The 15,603-nt window shown below is 35.7% G+C and overlaps 1 protein-coding gene across 1 annotated transcript in view; it reads left to right on the top strand.

Moving 5' to 3' along the window:
* Window positions 1–15,603, top strand: part of DMD (dystrophin) — a 1,614,661-nt gene that overhangs the window by 470,371 nt on the left and 1,128,687 nt on the right. The window contains exon 38 of the mRNA XM_042974140.1: window positions 5,727–5,921. Within this exon, the coding sequence (XP_042830074.1) occupies window positions 5,727–5,921 (195 nt within the window). The remainder of the gene's footprint in view (window positions 1–5,726; window positions 5,922–15,603) is intronic.

Below are 15,603 nucleotides of genomic sequence, written 5' to 3'. Positions count from 1 at the left end.
GCAATTTGACTTGCCTTTATAGGCTTGATCGAGGAAAAATAAATAAAAATAGCTCAGGTGTCTTTCTTACCATAATGATCCCTACAAGGAAACTTAATTGTCTTTCTCTGAATACTTTTGAGACTGAGAAAGGGAGCTGCCTTAGTTCTTTTCCATTTCCTTGTCATTTATGACGCATTAGAACCCATATAAAGTCTGTAATCCTGTTTGGGATTTATATGCTATTGTGTTATTATTTCAGAGTAATCTATATATTTAAGAATGCCCTTTTGAGGAAAGATAATCAGATATAAATGAACAGATTTTCATAATAGGGGTCAGTTTAATCATTAATAAGTGATCTTGCTTTCTTTGAAAGATTTAGCCCATCTTTGTCTTCATTAACTCTAATGGAATTTTTTAAATGACTGCATTATTTTATTACATTTTTTTGTCCAGATTCCAGTCTATTTTTGTTAGACTTTGAATGTGTTGATGTATTTTCTGTATACCATATTTATATTAGATATATTGGTATTTTAAGGAATATATCATAAAAATATGGGATATAGTACATTTTTCTTTTTGAGTTTCTTTGACCTCATAAATCATAAATGGGCCAGTAACCACAACCCATTTGAAATTTATATTGAGGTGAGAGAAATCGTTTAAATCATGGAGGAAAACATTTTGTTTTAAAAACGTAGATATAATGCACGATTTGTTTCAAAACAGGATTGCTTCTCTCTTATGTAGTTATGTGGTCCTTCAAGAAACACATTTTAAGTGATAAAAAGAATGTGATAACTGGAGTTTCAGAGAAACCAAAGTTTATTAAAAACTTTATGAGTGATACCCATGCCTACTTACAAAGCTCAGAATCTCAAAACTGTTTTCACTTCACCTTTAGATGTTACAAATCATAGTTTTATCCTATCACAGTCCTTTTAAGCATCAGTTGAGTTTTCCATTTTTTAATAAAGATAGTACTTTGGGACTTTCTTCCACATCTCTTGATTTTCATTTCCAGAAAATAAAGACATTATGTTCTTTTGGGTATATATCGTTAGATATGAATATGAACAGAGAGAAATAAAATGAATTAGTATGGCTACAGCACTTCCTTGCTAATGATGCATGAATATCTATAATGATATAAGGTGGTAAAGAATATTAACAAAAGCAAGCTGATTTTCAAAAGGTTAGACAGGATTTGTACACATCAGAATTCAGAAGGATATAATTATTCAAGGCAGAGTTAATGAAATTCAGAGGAAAAGGCAAAATCTGAATATGAGTGCGTGGATTTTGCATAAAGAGGAGAAAATGAACATGATACTTCCAATTACACTGATTTTTAAAAAATAACTGTGTGAGATTTTTATTAAACTAACGGCAAAGTCATTCATTGGTTATAGTGGATTTATTATAGACCTGCATGACTGTGTCAAACAGAATGATATATTTTAAAGTGTAGATAGCAAACTACATCTCCAAATTTCTGACTCTGTGGATTAAAATTTTGGTTGTTTCTTGTATATGCAACTTTTGTTTCTCTGTATTAAAATTTATTGCACCTATTGCAACTTTATAATAAAGGAGAATATTCAAAAGTTATAAAACCGAATTTTCTAAAAAATGAGTTGATAGATTCCCAGTGGTGTCAAAGAATTATTTTGAGATTCTTGTATTTCTCATAAAAGCTCACAGGATCATTGCCTAGCTTTTCTCTATTCAAGTGATAGGTACCACTTAACTTCTCCTGTCTATCATGACTGGATACCATGTATCAAGATGACAGGCAGAACTAAATCCTCTACTATCTCAGTCTTCATTAAATATATTCAATGTGTGGTTATTAACCTTTTAGAATTTTATTTACAAAATACACCTGAATCACTGTCCGCAGGTAAATGTAACTGGATGGCATTTTAGGAATTATAGGTACTCTAGTTCTTATTATTATTTTTTTTACAAAAGAAAAAAAGAAAGAAGATCACTGATTTATCAGTAGTGTAGGATGACAAAGATTACATTGTTCTTCTCATTCGTATCTTTTCTAAAGTGATAGAATATGCCCTTCTAGTTCTTTGATTGGTCTCTTCAACCATAATAGTTTTAGTATTTCTCAATATTCCGGAGAATATCTTCATGGCATGTGAGCATGGAGTGAATAGGTTATGCTATAATTAGTCCACTTATTTTCATGAATTGATTCCATGTGCTCTAAGACTTGTATATGATACTCTTGAAAATAATCGCAAAAATACATATTAACAGAGCATGCCTCATGTGCAATATATTGGCAAATGTTTCTTTGAAGGGTATTGCCTTCAAGTTGGTGATGGTGATGGCTTCGTTCTTAAAGACAATAAAAAACAAAAATTGTTTCTAGAACCAGATGTAAAATTTCAATTACTTGAAAACTTCTGAATTTAAATAGATGTCACCTAACAATCCCCTAAGAGAGATTTCCATTGAAATATAGGTGAAAATGGCTTTGCTCTTCATGTGATGATGAATATTTCTTATGTGGGAAAGAAGCACTTGGATCAATATGTAATAAAATAATCTAGGACAGACATTTAGTCAAGTAGTGAAAAACTTAACAAATGTGAAGCCAGGGGACAGTGTGCGATGCACATTCGTAGATCCCTGGCTGAGGGCTACAGAACTTTGTGGTTAGCATTAGTATTTAAATAAATCTCATTTTTTAGTTTGTATTTAAATTTTTTAACGTTTGTTTATTTTTGAGAGAGAAAGAGCGACACAGAGTGTGAGCAGGGGAGGAGTGGAGAAAGAGGGGGAGACAGAATCCGAGGCAGGCTCCAGGCTCCGAGCTGTCGGCCCAGAGCCCAATGCGAGGCTCGAGCTCACAAACCGTGAGATCATGACCTGAGCTGAAGTCGGAAGTCAGAGGCTCAGCCGACTGAGCCACCCAGGCGCCCCTAAATAAATCTCATTTTTAAAAAGAAAACCTTTATTTGAGTATAGTTGGCCCACAGTGTTACATTAGTTTCAGGTGTACATTTTTATAAAATTCCTGTATGTGCAACAAAATATCATTAGCCAAAAACACCAAAGAATTAGAAACTTGGGTTTTAAATTGTGTTTCTGGAAGTTAAGTCCAAGGCAGTAGTCAACTTTGAGTTTATTTTTAGTGCTTCTCCACTCTATTGTATTTAACTGTTAAGTTCCTTGCTGTCGATAATCGATAATTACTATATTTGAGAGTCATTAGTATGAATCTAAGATAGCTGAGAGTGCCTCAAGGGTAGCTAATGAAGATCAAGGAAACTACATGTCAAAAAAGAAACAGAAGATGTAAAAACTTAGAATTATTTTCCTTTTAAGAGAAAAATAATATGGAATGATATGGATAGGCATTAAAACATTTTGGAACTCACACTGATCTTATTTTTAAGTTTGTTTGTTTGTTTCCATAGCAGCTGCTATGGAAGACAGTATGGAGGTTCCTCAAAACATTAAAAACACCAATACTATGTTATCCAGAAATCCTTCCAGCAATTCAAAAACCTTGAAATCGGGACTTCTTTTTTTATGTTTATTTATTTATTTTGAGAGAGAGCAAGAGCACATGAGAGGGGCAGAGAGAGAGAGAGAGAGAGAGCAGGAGAGAGAATCCCAAGCAGGTTCCTCACCATCAGTGCAGAGCCCAATAAGGGGCTTGAACTCATGAACTGTGAGTTCATGACCTGAGCCAAAATTAAGAGTCGGACACCTAATCGAATGAGCCACCCATGCGCCCCCACGCTGATTTTTTTTTAAATGAAATTCAGATGTTCTCTAAATCTTTTGAAGATATGTCTCATTCTAAAACAACCTGTTTGGTTAAATGTATACATACACAAATACATGGATATATACATATGCAAGAGAGAGATAAACTACTACTTGTTTTCTACCCAACTTTGTCCCAAATAACAAAAACCACTACTGTATAAAAACTTACAGGTATAAAATGTATACAATTGAAAAGCAAGAAAATTGAACCATTACCAAAAAATACTGTAGGAACATTCTGGTTTCAGATAATGTAGAACTGTCTTTCCTTCAGGAGTTGAAGAAATTTATGTAAATAAGAAAAACAACTTATTAACCTGGAAATTTTTAAGAACAACATCCAGCAGTCTAATAGAATATATGAAAGTCATAATAAATTCGATTGACTTGTGTTAACTCTACTAGTTAGTATTAAATTAATGTGTTAGTGGAAATTGCACATGCACATGTCTGCCGATTTATTTTTTCTTTTAAACTGCTGAAATGGTTTGAAATGAAGAGATTGAGAATTTAAATTTAAAAATATGTGGTTAAATCTGTGGGTTGTCCTCTTTAAACTGTAGCCCAAAATTCTATTATTATTTTGAATGCAGAATTAGAAGTGCAGGCAAATTATCATTCTATTCATGATGAAAGCATATGTATCATGTATTTTGGTCAAGATATACACACAAAATCGAATTTTGTAAAAAGTACAATTCTGTCATTTAAGCCAATTGGTGTAATTCTGTGAATTTGCAGTGTTATAAGTAAATGAGACATCTAAGTTGCAATTATTTTTATATTATGTAAGAACTGAGTACAAGAATTCTGGACCTGAGAAATTAATAAGAACGCATACATAGTCCAGCTGATAATTTTACTCATCTTTACATGGATTCAGTCTGAAATCCTAAGCTCCATTTAATTGCATTCCTGCAGTAATGAGGATGGTCTTGTCATAAAACCTGTGCAGTAATAAATGGCTGTGTTAGCATGCTTATCATCAGAACTCCTCTAGAGACCCTGTCGCTGAAACCCTCAGCTGACCCCATCAACAGGCAGATGGCAGTTGATCAATTCAAAACGAAGTTACTGGAAAACTAATTTCAATTACAAGAGTTTTGTTGCTTATAGTATAGACGGAAAAGAGCAGAGGTCATCTCTCTCTCTGAATTTGCATGCCAGATAGTATTTATCTCATGCTCTTATAAGGAATAAGGGAAGAGGTTCTATTGGCCAAATCCAAAAGGAATCTAAACTCCCGATGCCCATCGATCCTAGTGCTTGAATGGCAGGTAAGAAAGTGTAGACGGACGACAGGCTAGTACTTCCTTAGACCTTAGGGCTTTCTGGAGTTCTCATTAAAATGGGAATCCCATTCTCAGTCTTCCTCATCTCGTGCTTCAATTATCGGTTAACTTAACAAGAAACTAGCATCAAATAGGGGAGCCGATGTCTGAAATTTGGAGGAGAAGTGTACTGAATATAAAGGCATATACCAGCCAAAACCACTTTGGCCCTCTTTTACTTCAATCAAGATTAAGGAGAAAAGTATAGGAGAAGTTCCTTTGGTAGAAAAACCACACATGTGGACTACCCCCCCCCCAATTCTACTTCATACCTAATTTTCCAGGAAGCTAAGAATTACATTTTAAAAACCAATTATGAAAATCATCCTTTTCTTAGAGTAAAACTATCCCTCTCATGACCTTATGGCTCTTGGTCTTTCACTCTCATATTCGTGGTACTAACGTGTATGTATGTCTTATTTTTAAACGCTTCTAACACTTTCTGCAAGAAGAGGGTATATAAATAATAACCCTTTTACTAGACTTACCATCATGGATTTTTGTTCACTTTCAGCCCTCTGCCAGCTCTAGACTGGAATTTATATAAATTCAGTAGAGGTCTTTTCATTATTAGGAAGCTAAAAGAATTCTTCTTTTGTATATCTATACCAGCACACAGTCCATGAAGAATCGATGATGGTGATGACTGAAGACATGCCTTTGGAAATTTCTTATGTGCCTTCTACTTACCTGACTGAGATCACTCACGTCTCACAAGCCCTGTCAGAAGTGGAACAACTTCTTAATGCTCCTGACCTCCGTGCTAAAGATTTCGAAGATCTCTTTAAACAAGAGGAGTCTCTGAAGGTAAAAGCAAAGCATTTTTGTTAAATTTTACAAGATACTCATCTTGATCATTTGCAGGAAGAAAACAGTTGACCTAAATGTACGCACTGAAGGCATTTTGACTCCCCTGTTGAATTACCAGCACACTCCACGGGATGCTTAGTTGTAGAAATCCGGGGTAGAGAGAGAAACATAGAAGAGGAATTTTATAATATTTAATGTTGAGAGCCTTTCTAAAAGAGGGAAGAAACAAAAAATAATAGTTTCACATCGATTTAGGGCAGAAAGGACTCACCCCAAAATAAGCTTTGATAGGGGAACAGTATATTCGCACCTAATACATTCCTTTCTCCTCCCATAAAAGAGGGAATTAGAGGAGATTTTAAATTTTATCTATTAAAAAATACAAAAGAATAAATTATATCTGTGGCCTATAGTTTTAACTTAATATATATATACAATTTAGAATTAGTTCCAGTATCAGTACTGTAATATATGGAGTCTAATCAAATAGAAAGCAATGAAATATTTTCTCTAAAATTACCAGCCAAAGGCTACCAACCAAATCCAGTTTTGTCTTTGTTTTTGTTTTTGTTTTTTTCAAACCACCAACTGCAAATTTCTGAATCCGAAATGAAGGCAAAACATGATGAGGGAATAGCCTTTGAATTATAGAGGGAAGTGTCTGAACCTAAATGAACGCAGCATCAAGAAAATGTACATAATAATGTGGGTCTCAAGACAATTTTTCTGATCATACATTTTACACTCAGAATGAAATAGTATAGCTTGGTATTTTTCAATGCAAATAGTGGGAGATTGTAGACAGAAGATAAGTTCACTCTCAGCAGCACCTATTAGCCAAAGTGTCTTATACTCTAAATGATTTTTTGAGAACTCATTCCATATCACACATTTGTCTGCATAGGTATACAAATAGATAAAGCTGTTTGTTTGTTTTGGAAATCGGAGCTGCGGTATCTTGAGTCACTTGAATTTCCTATCTTATGTTGTATCAAGTAAGCTATAAAATTACATGCTAAAATAAAATAAGAAATGCATGGATCTCTGGAACTATTCCATCCATTTCAGTATGGTGTTCTTTCTTAGTATTTTTGAAATAAAAGTCAGATCGCTGATGGATACAGTGAAGAAAAGAAACCCAATCAGTTGATAAAGGATACATGCCAGCATTCCTGTCATTATTCACATTCACTAATTTCACATGACAGCACAGTTTATAAGTTCATCATTGTCATTCAACATGTAAATTACTGCTAATGAGGTAATATTCATTTCATTCCATGTTCGTGGACATATGGGTCAGGAGAGCAGTGACCCTAAACTTATTAAGTTGCCCATTGAATATCTTTGTCTCCATACCTCTTAACCTGGCACACTCAGAATGATGGGCCCCTGGCTATGCTCAGCTAATCATTTGTTCTTCCAGATGTATTTAAGAGTATTCTAGCTATTGCCAATTGTGATGGTATTGATTACTGTGGTTTGTAAAGAGGTATTATGGCAGGTTTAATTTAACCGGATTATTGAATCCTCATGAGATGCATTTTTGGGCATAATTCCAGCTCACCACCAACAAATCTCCTGAAGCAGGGAAATGGGCTTCCTACCTCTGTGGGCCTTTTGAAGAGGATAGTTTTGATCTCAGTCTTTTCAATGAATATGTATTTCCTCTTAAAGGCATTCATCATTGTCATTATCCAGTAGTAAAAATAGAAAAGTAGCATATAAATTGTACAGCTGCTGGTTGGGAAGGTTTGAAATTAAATTGTGGTTGACTTTATTCCTGACAGATTTGCATGAATCAAATTACAGAACTGTAGTAGGCATTGTTGTGGTTTAACATACATATTCTTGAAAGTACAATACAACACAAGTAATGTGTAATAAGTTAAAATAATTACTTTCTGAACATAATACTGCTAATATAGCCCATATAATTTCCATAGAGTTATTGAATTAGAAAGCCACCTAATCATTTTGACAAAAACAAAGCAGATAAATACCTGTTTACATATGGAAACCTGCATTTAATAGCTAACACATGAGCTAAGGCATAACTAGCAATGAATGAGAAATACATAAAACATATTTATTCTTATATCAAAGCCAATACTCGCATTGTGAATCAATTGACTGTGTTTGTTTGTATATAAAAATTTATAACCATTGCACAAATGATAGTACAAGAGTTTTGAAAGAATTTAAAGTTTTGAAAGTCTCAATCACTATGAGGAATGGCTTATACTTTATTTTTAAGAAACACTGTGAACTGTCTTAATACAATTTGCTCAACTATAATTACTACGTTAAGTCATGAAAGCCTGCTTCAACATGCCTTTTATGAAAGTGTGAGCATAGAAGAGGGTAGAACTCTGAGTGCCAGGGATCGAGGGCAGGGAGAAATGGGGAGTTGCTGTTCAGTGGGTATCAAGTACAAATGGAATCAGTTCTAGAGATCTGCTGTACGACATTGAGCCTATAGGTAACAGTAAGAGGCTAGATATCATATTAAGCCTGTTACTGAGTTGTTCTTACGACAACACAAATGATAATAAAGCATAAACATAGAACTTTTTAAGTTTCCAAAAGTTTGATCCCTGAGAGTTTTAAATATTTAACATCTCGTGACAGCAGAAATGATTTATTTAAGGGGCCCAAATGGAAAGGATTTATCCTAATGCTGTCATATACCTGACTTTACTGAAAACTTCAGTTGTATTGGCATCTCCAGTATTCTTGGGGCCTCACCCATACCTGCTCCACACTCAGGGTTCCTTGTACTGTGACTGGCAGCTGCCACCTGCAGGTGCCTGGGACTCTGCCCAGAGCTCTCTCTAGTCGTCCAAACTCGTAAGTGTCAGGGAGTTAAGGCTCTGCCTCCCCACCATCTCCCAACAAACCTCAACCAGTGACAGGTAGTTTTCTACGGATAAAGACTGAGACCCACTGTGCACAGTAGAAATCTTCCTCATATTACAGTCGTTAACTGGTTTTCTCACCTTTCCTCTCTGACTGCCTTACCAGGGCTTCCTGGGATCATTCCCAAGTAAATCATGTGCCTATATGTTCAAGTCTTAGAATCTGCTTCTAGGGCATCCAACCTTCGATAATTTTGAAAGAAATAATAGCATATACACTGTTTAGTCAGCATTTACTAACAGAAATCTTGGAAAATACTCCATTCAGGTTGATGACTGTGCTACTTCCCCACTAAGGAGCCCCTTAAGTTGCTTAATTAGACCTTGGCATTAATAAAGTAAGCTTTGAGGACAAAAATAGGAGCATGGATTAGAATAAGGGTGACAATGGGGTTTAATCTTTTGCTATAATAAGAATTAGTTTTTATCCACTGGTCAGGCACTGTTAATAATCTACCTATATTAACTAATTTAATCCTCACTACAAATCTATGAAATATGTAAAATTATTTTCCGCATTTGAAGATGAAAAAAAACTAAAGAAATAGAGAGTAACTTGATAAAGTTGGCACAGCTCATATTGATGGAGCACAGATTTGAACGCAAGCAACGCAGCTCCAGGGTCTGAGCTGTTAACCACTGTACCATACTACCTCACGAGGTTTTTTTCTCGGGTTTTCTGTTGAGCATACCAAACATGAATTTGGACAAAACACAGTAGAATATGGAGGTCTGTCATGCCCAGTTTGTAGGAAAAATGTCCTGAGTTCTCATTGTCTATGAATCCATGAAGGTTTAACAAGATTCCATAAAAGGAAGGAAGGGAGGAGGCAAAGGGGGGGGGAGGGAAGAAGAGAAAAGGAAAGGGAAGGAAAGAAAGAAGTCAGACATGAATCATCTCACTTCTTTCTTCTAAGCTGATGATAGTACACATGCTCTGGTTGAGGTGAATAGAAATTGTTTGTGGTTTTGGTAGGCAAGAGAGTGACAAGAAGTGTGGACATGTGAAAAAAGCTCCCAGATGTTGACATGGCACTTGGGCCTAATGCACAGTTTAGAGAGGATCCAAGTAGACACAGCTATTGTTAAACCTCAGCAGCACTTAGAAGAGCTTGTTGTGAGCTTAACGAGCCAAAGGCTGTAAAGCAAAGTCGCTCAGTCTTCTTTGACTGGTTCAGCTTTTATGTGAGGCCCTTGAGACCTAAGGGAAATTGTTAGGACAAGCTGCTAATCTAAGGAGTGAGGATTTTTGCATTCAAACGTATTTATTAAGCTCTTATCATGTACCTGGCATCACTCTAAGTGCTTAAAAAATGGTGAACCAAATCAATGGACCCCGCCGTTTTTACCATAGCAGTGGGAGACAGCATGTAGGCAAACACAGAAGTAATAAATAAGTAAATATTGTATATTTAAAGATGATACTTGTTATTAAAAAAACCCCACAGAATTGGATAAGGGATATAAAATTACCAAGGGGGTAGGAGTAGGTGAAATGGAAAGAGGTGGGATTGCAATTTTAAGTAGGGTGGAAAGGACACTTGCACAAAGATTTGAAGAGACTAAGGGAGCCATCGTAGTGCTCAGCCTTGCTGTGTGGGCAGAGCGGATAGTCAGGGCAGAGGCCCACATGTTGGGAGCGTCCCTAACTTGATCACTGTACAGCAGGGTCGCCAGTGTGGCTGAAGCAGAATAAGTCAGAGGAGGGTAGTAGGACCCCAGATCAAAGGGCCTGTGGGTGGTACAGATTGTGAAGGGCCTCGGGTGCCGTTGTAAAGACTACCTTTTGCTCGGACTGAGAGAGGAGACGTTGTAGACTTTTGAGGAGATGAATGACATGATCTGGTTTGTGCTTTAAGTAGACCTAAAAGGGATCAAGAGTAAAACCAAGGAGAGCAATTGGAGAAGAGATGCTGGTGGTCTGGGCTAGGGTGGTTGCGAGAGATTCCCAGACCCTGGTAATGTTTTCTTTTTTTTTTTTTTTTTTTTTTTTTAATTTTTTTTTCAACGTTTTTTATTTATTTTTGGGACAGAGAGAGACAGAGCATGAACGGGGGAGGGGCAGAGAGAGAGGGAGACACAGAATCGGAAACAGGCTCCAGGCTCCGAGCCATCAGCCCAGAGCCTGACGCGGGGCTCGAACTCACGGACCGCGAGATCGTGACCTGGCTGAAGTCGGACGCTTAACCGACTGCGCCACCCAGGCGCCCCTTATTTTTTTTATTTTTTTTAAATTTAACCCTGGTAATGTTTTCGAAGTGGGGGCAACAGATTTATTTCTCAATCCACACAGAGACTTGAGCATGGATGTATAAAGACCTATTCTCAGCAGATTTGGGGCTCAGCAGAATTTAGGTGTCCTGTGACTTTGGCAGAGGATTCCTTGAGGGATGTAAGATTTCTTCTCCCCGATATTTATGCCTTCTGTCCTCATCTTGCCTTGAAGCAGGGGCAAAAGCCCTGGCAATGAGATCTTATCTCCCTGATCAGGATCTTTCTCCATTGGAATCTATTTCATCACATCTAAGCACACGCTTAATGATGCCGGTCATTTGAATGAGGAAAAAACTAGTACCATGTGCAAACTCTTTTAGCCTGGTATTAAGGGAATTAAATAATAGAAGGAGATACCTCACGTACAAATCTGAACCAAAGAGCTGAAGGCAAATAAAAGAATGTAGCGCAGGGGCATACTACATAGAGCGTTAGATTTTTTTCACCGATTTAATAATATTCCAACAAGAGGAGTTTGCAATTATTCTAAATTAAGTAATCATGGAGCGTATAAAATGTCAAAGCAAAATTTGATTCTAAATGCTTTTTGAATTCTACTTAAATTAAATGTATTACCACATTGTAAAAACTGATCTTTTGGACTACATATAACATTTTGAATAATGTAATCATTTAGTGATTTCTCTGAGGAAAATCAAGTTTTTCAGCTAACACATTCATTCGGCTATAAATATAATTCCTTTCTTCAACTGTTTTTATCATTGGGGATTTATTTGTTCAATTTGCTATTTATATTTGTGAATTACTTTACAAATATTAATCTAGTCACTGTGATTTAAATCGTACTTCAGTCATTTTGTCAGTACTTAATTTTTCATTCCTCTTCTAGTGAAGAGATTATAGATATTTACCGCATCGTAACCATGGTCAGCTCATATTTGCTTGTGATTTTAGTACAGTTTTCTTTTATATTGTACACATGTCTCTCTTTTACAGGAGATAATCCATTCTCTTCTGCCTGCCATTATTTCATCAGGCCCAACCATTGTCCTACTTTGGCTCCCTAGCTGTAGTGTACTCCCATCTTTGCTAAAATGCACTTTGAGAACCACTCCTGCTTAATTTCTCTCAGCAAGACTATTTGGATCATCCCCATCCTATAAATTCAAGAAGTCAGAACTTTCCCCATTAAAACATACAATTCATGAGGCTGGAGGAAGTTTGGAGGTCGAAATTCAGTTCTGGGGAGGTTTCCCTTCTGTTCATGACCAATTCTCTTCTTTGACCAAGTCACATGCCATCTTCCGATGTGTGATATATAATTGCTGATTTGTTAGTTCTGCAAGGACCATGCATCCTCCTATGGAGAATGTTTCGGACAAAATCCGTTGTTGTATTTATGAAGTGCTGTTCACATGTGGACCATAAACCGTGCAGAAAAAGCAAAAGGATAACTAACCATAGAGCCACTAAAAATAACTTTAAGATTCTTCTTTAGAAGCTCAGAAAAATCTCATTAATAAGTACTTTAATGCCTTTTGATTGAACACTCTTCCCAATTTGATATGTCATTAATGTAGAGCCTGGTAGCTGGACGGGACATACAGAGGATAAGAATTAGATTTATTTAGGGTCTTGCCTTCATCTGTCAGATGAAGACAAATTCCAGAGAGTGAAAATGAACTGGAGTTTGAGTCTTTGGTGCGCCGTTTGCTCTTTTTCAATTTTCAGATAGATCTACTCCCCAATGACTGCTGTCACAACAGCCACTAATGGGTTTCTCTAATCTTTTTTTTTTTTTCCTTAGAAATCAAAGTTGTGTGCTCTTCTATTAACCAAGTTACATAGGGTCTCAAGGCATTTTTGTTAGCTCATACTGCTTAAAGCTATTATTTTCAGCTACCCCAAATGTGAAAACAGTAGTGCAGGGTTTTATAAATCTGAAGACACACGCGACATGCACTTAAGTGTAAATATATCCATTTAACTGCAGCGCTGCATTTATTAAAATGGTGATAGTGAGTCAGCAAGAGCAAAAGATACAGTTTTCACCGCCTGCAATGGTTTGCAAATGAGCTATCTGCTCCTTCTGACCTGTTCCCTGTGGTGACCAGCAAACATCACATGCACAACCACCAGGCAGAAAACACAGTATCTTTTGTTGTTCACCACTGGATCTACAAGTCCTAGAACAGTACCAAGCAGTTAATAGACACTCAGTGTGAATCTGTTGGATGAATGAACGACAGTCTTGTAAATCCAGATAGGGACTCCGTGATCTAAGATGACAGAGCATTGTTAAGTTAATCTAGCAGTACCAAGCCTAAGAGGAGAAACAAAATTAGCCTCTTTTATATTGTATTCTTGGTCATTGATTTAAATCATCCAGACATAGGTGACTTCTAACAATCTGTGCACATAGACTAGCATGGAGACATTTATGCTATCTGGGTTTGGACATACTGAATTTTAGGCCAATCACTTATGTATGTGGCAGGAAATCCACATGTAATTAAAATGTTAGTAATATTTTGCGTACACTGAGCTTGCATTATATGGTAAAACACTGAATTGGAACAGAAAAGACTTAGATTTAGATCCCACATCTGACTCTTGTGTCCTTGAGCAAATCATGTAAGTCTCAGTTTTCTTAACTTTGAACTGAAATTAATGATAATACCTGTCTCAGCCTTTTCAGCTGTACACTTGTGAAGATAAAGTGAAAGCATGTAGGATTATGTGAAAAAATTCTTGTAAAAATGTGTAATTATATAAATGTCACGATTTGTAAAACCCGTCTACTTCATCAAATACCCAAAATCTTAAAAATCATTATAAATTAAATTTTTATGGAAATAATCTTTTAAAACTGGTCTTTTAAAAAGCAGTAAACCTTATACAATTGCATATTTATGTGTAAAATACTTTAAATAACATGTTGACAACAGCATAAAATATACATAAAGCTGTTTCCAGATTTGGCAAATAGCCTAAAGTTTAAAAAAAAAAAAAGTTTAAAGTCAACGAGAATGCACGGAGTCTAAAAAAACTTGTTTTTGACAAAAACTTCTTTTAGAGAATCTTATTTATGCTCATTTTCTTTTACTATATTTCCAACGCTAAGTATTACTTATGTGGGGGCAAACTTTTCCATTCTTCAATTAATTTCAGGTACTAAAAAATAATTCTTTGTTCTGTACTTCTCTTGAGGTTGTGAAAACTCTAGATCATTCCAAGTTTCTCTGCGCTATGGCTTTTACCAAGAATAAGATGCTGTTTTTTCAGTTTGTTTTGTTGTTTTGTTTTGAGTTTTGTTTTCCAGTGAAATTTGTTGAATTCATTTTTTCCCAACTCTTTTTCAGTAATTTACAATTCTTTGTTCAGATTACAGAACTATGAAAAAAAAAAGAACTTGATTTAAACTGTTTTAAAGCATTGAAGCTTCTCTTTCTTGGAGTTCCGAGATTTATCTTTATTACTTATTTTTTTTTTCCTTTTGCCATTTAGAAAAGCGACTCTGTATTCATTTTCCTGCTTACGTCGGTAATCATGACCACATTAATACTATAATAGCTTTCAGTTGAGCCTTATGAAGTGACATTATGTAGATCAAAATGTTCAAATATTGGCAATTGTGTATAGTTCATTCTAATTCAGTGACTTTTCTCCAAGTCTACTTATTTCTAAATCCTAACGCATATCGTTTAACATTCAAGGAAAAGAACTAAAAAGTTTCTTTTGTAAACCACATGTAATTAATGGGCACCATTTACTCCCAATTCCCAAGTTGAATTTGCCACACCTTAGACAAAAGAGTAAAGAATGTTCTCAGCATTTGGGGTATCTGTGGGGCTTCCACAAAGGTAAAGATAGGAAGTAGAATGTTAGGATCCTCCTTCTGTATCATGTTTTGTTTTGTCATTCTTAAATTTTAGTTTAGGTTTATCTCAGAACGATGATATGAGACAATGGTTTTGCTTTCTCTGTCCCCCATCAAAAACACTTACGATGGAATGCATGTTCTCCCAACATCAACAACATTAATCATGTATAAAATAGGTAAAATATTACCAGAGAGGTTTCCTGTTTTTTTTCCAAAATAGAGTACGTCATTTGTATTCTTACAGACTTAAGTATATCTTGTATAGTAGCTATCTATGAACTTGATTGATTACTCATACTGGATTTTCAGTTCTTTGTCAAAATAATAATATGCTCATGATGGCATATGTATACTGGATAAAAAGAGTGTAAAGGGAATAGAGGAAAGAAAAACATCCTGTCCACAGTTTTAAATCCCATTCCTCAGTGGTAATCATTTCTTTTAGGTTTCCCTCGGTTGCTATATTGCCTTAGAATTTTTCTCCATAAAACCTACCTGCCCCTCCTCAACTCAGTTACACAAGACATAAAAGCATGCCCTGGTTCTAAAAAAATGGAAACATAGAATGCCATATGTCTAATTTTGAAGAGAAATAGCATTTGCTTCCTTACAACTCTGCTTTGCTATGTGCAAGAGCCAATTT

This window comes from Panthera tigris, chromosome X, assembly GCF_018350195.1.
Source record: "Panthera tigris isolate Pti1 chromosome X, P.tigris_Pti1_mat1.1, whole genome shotgun sequence".
NCBI classification, from domain to species: domain Eukaryota; kingdom Metazoa; phylum Chordata; class Mammalia; order Carnivora; family Felidae; genus Panthera; species Panthera tigris.
This window is presented reverse-complemented; position numbering and strand designations above follow the sequence as displayed.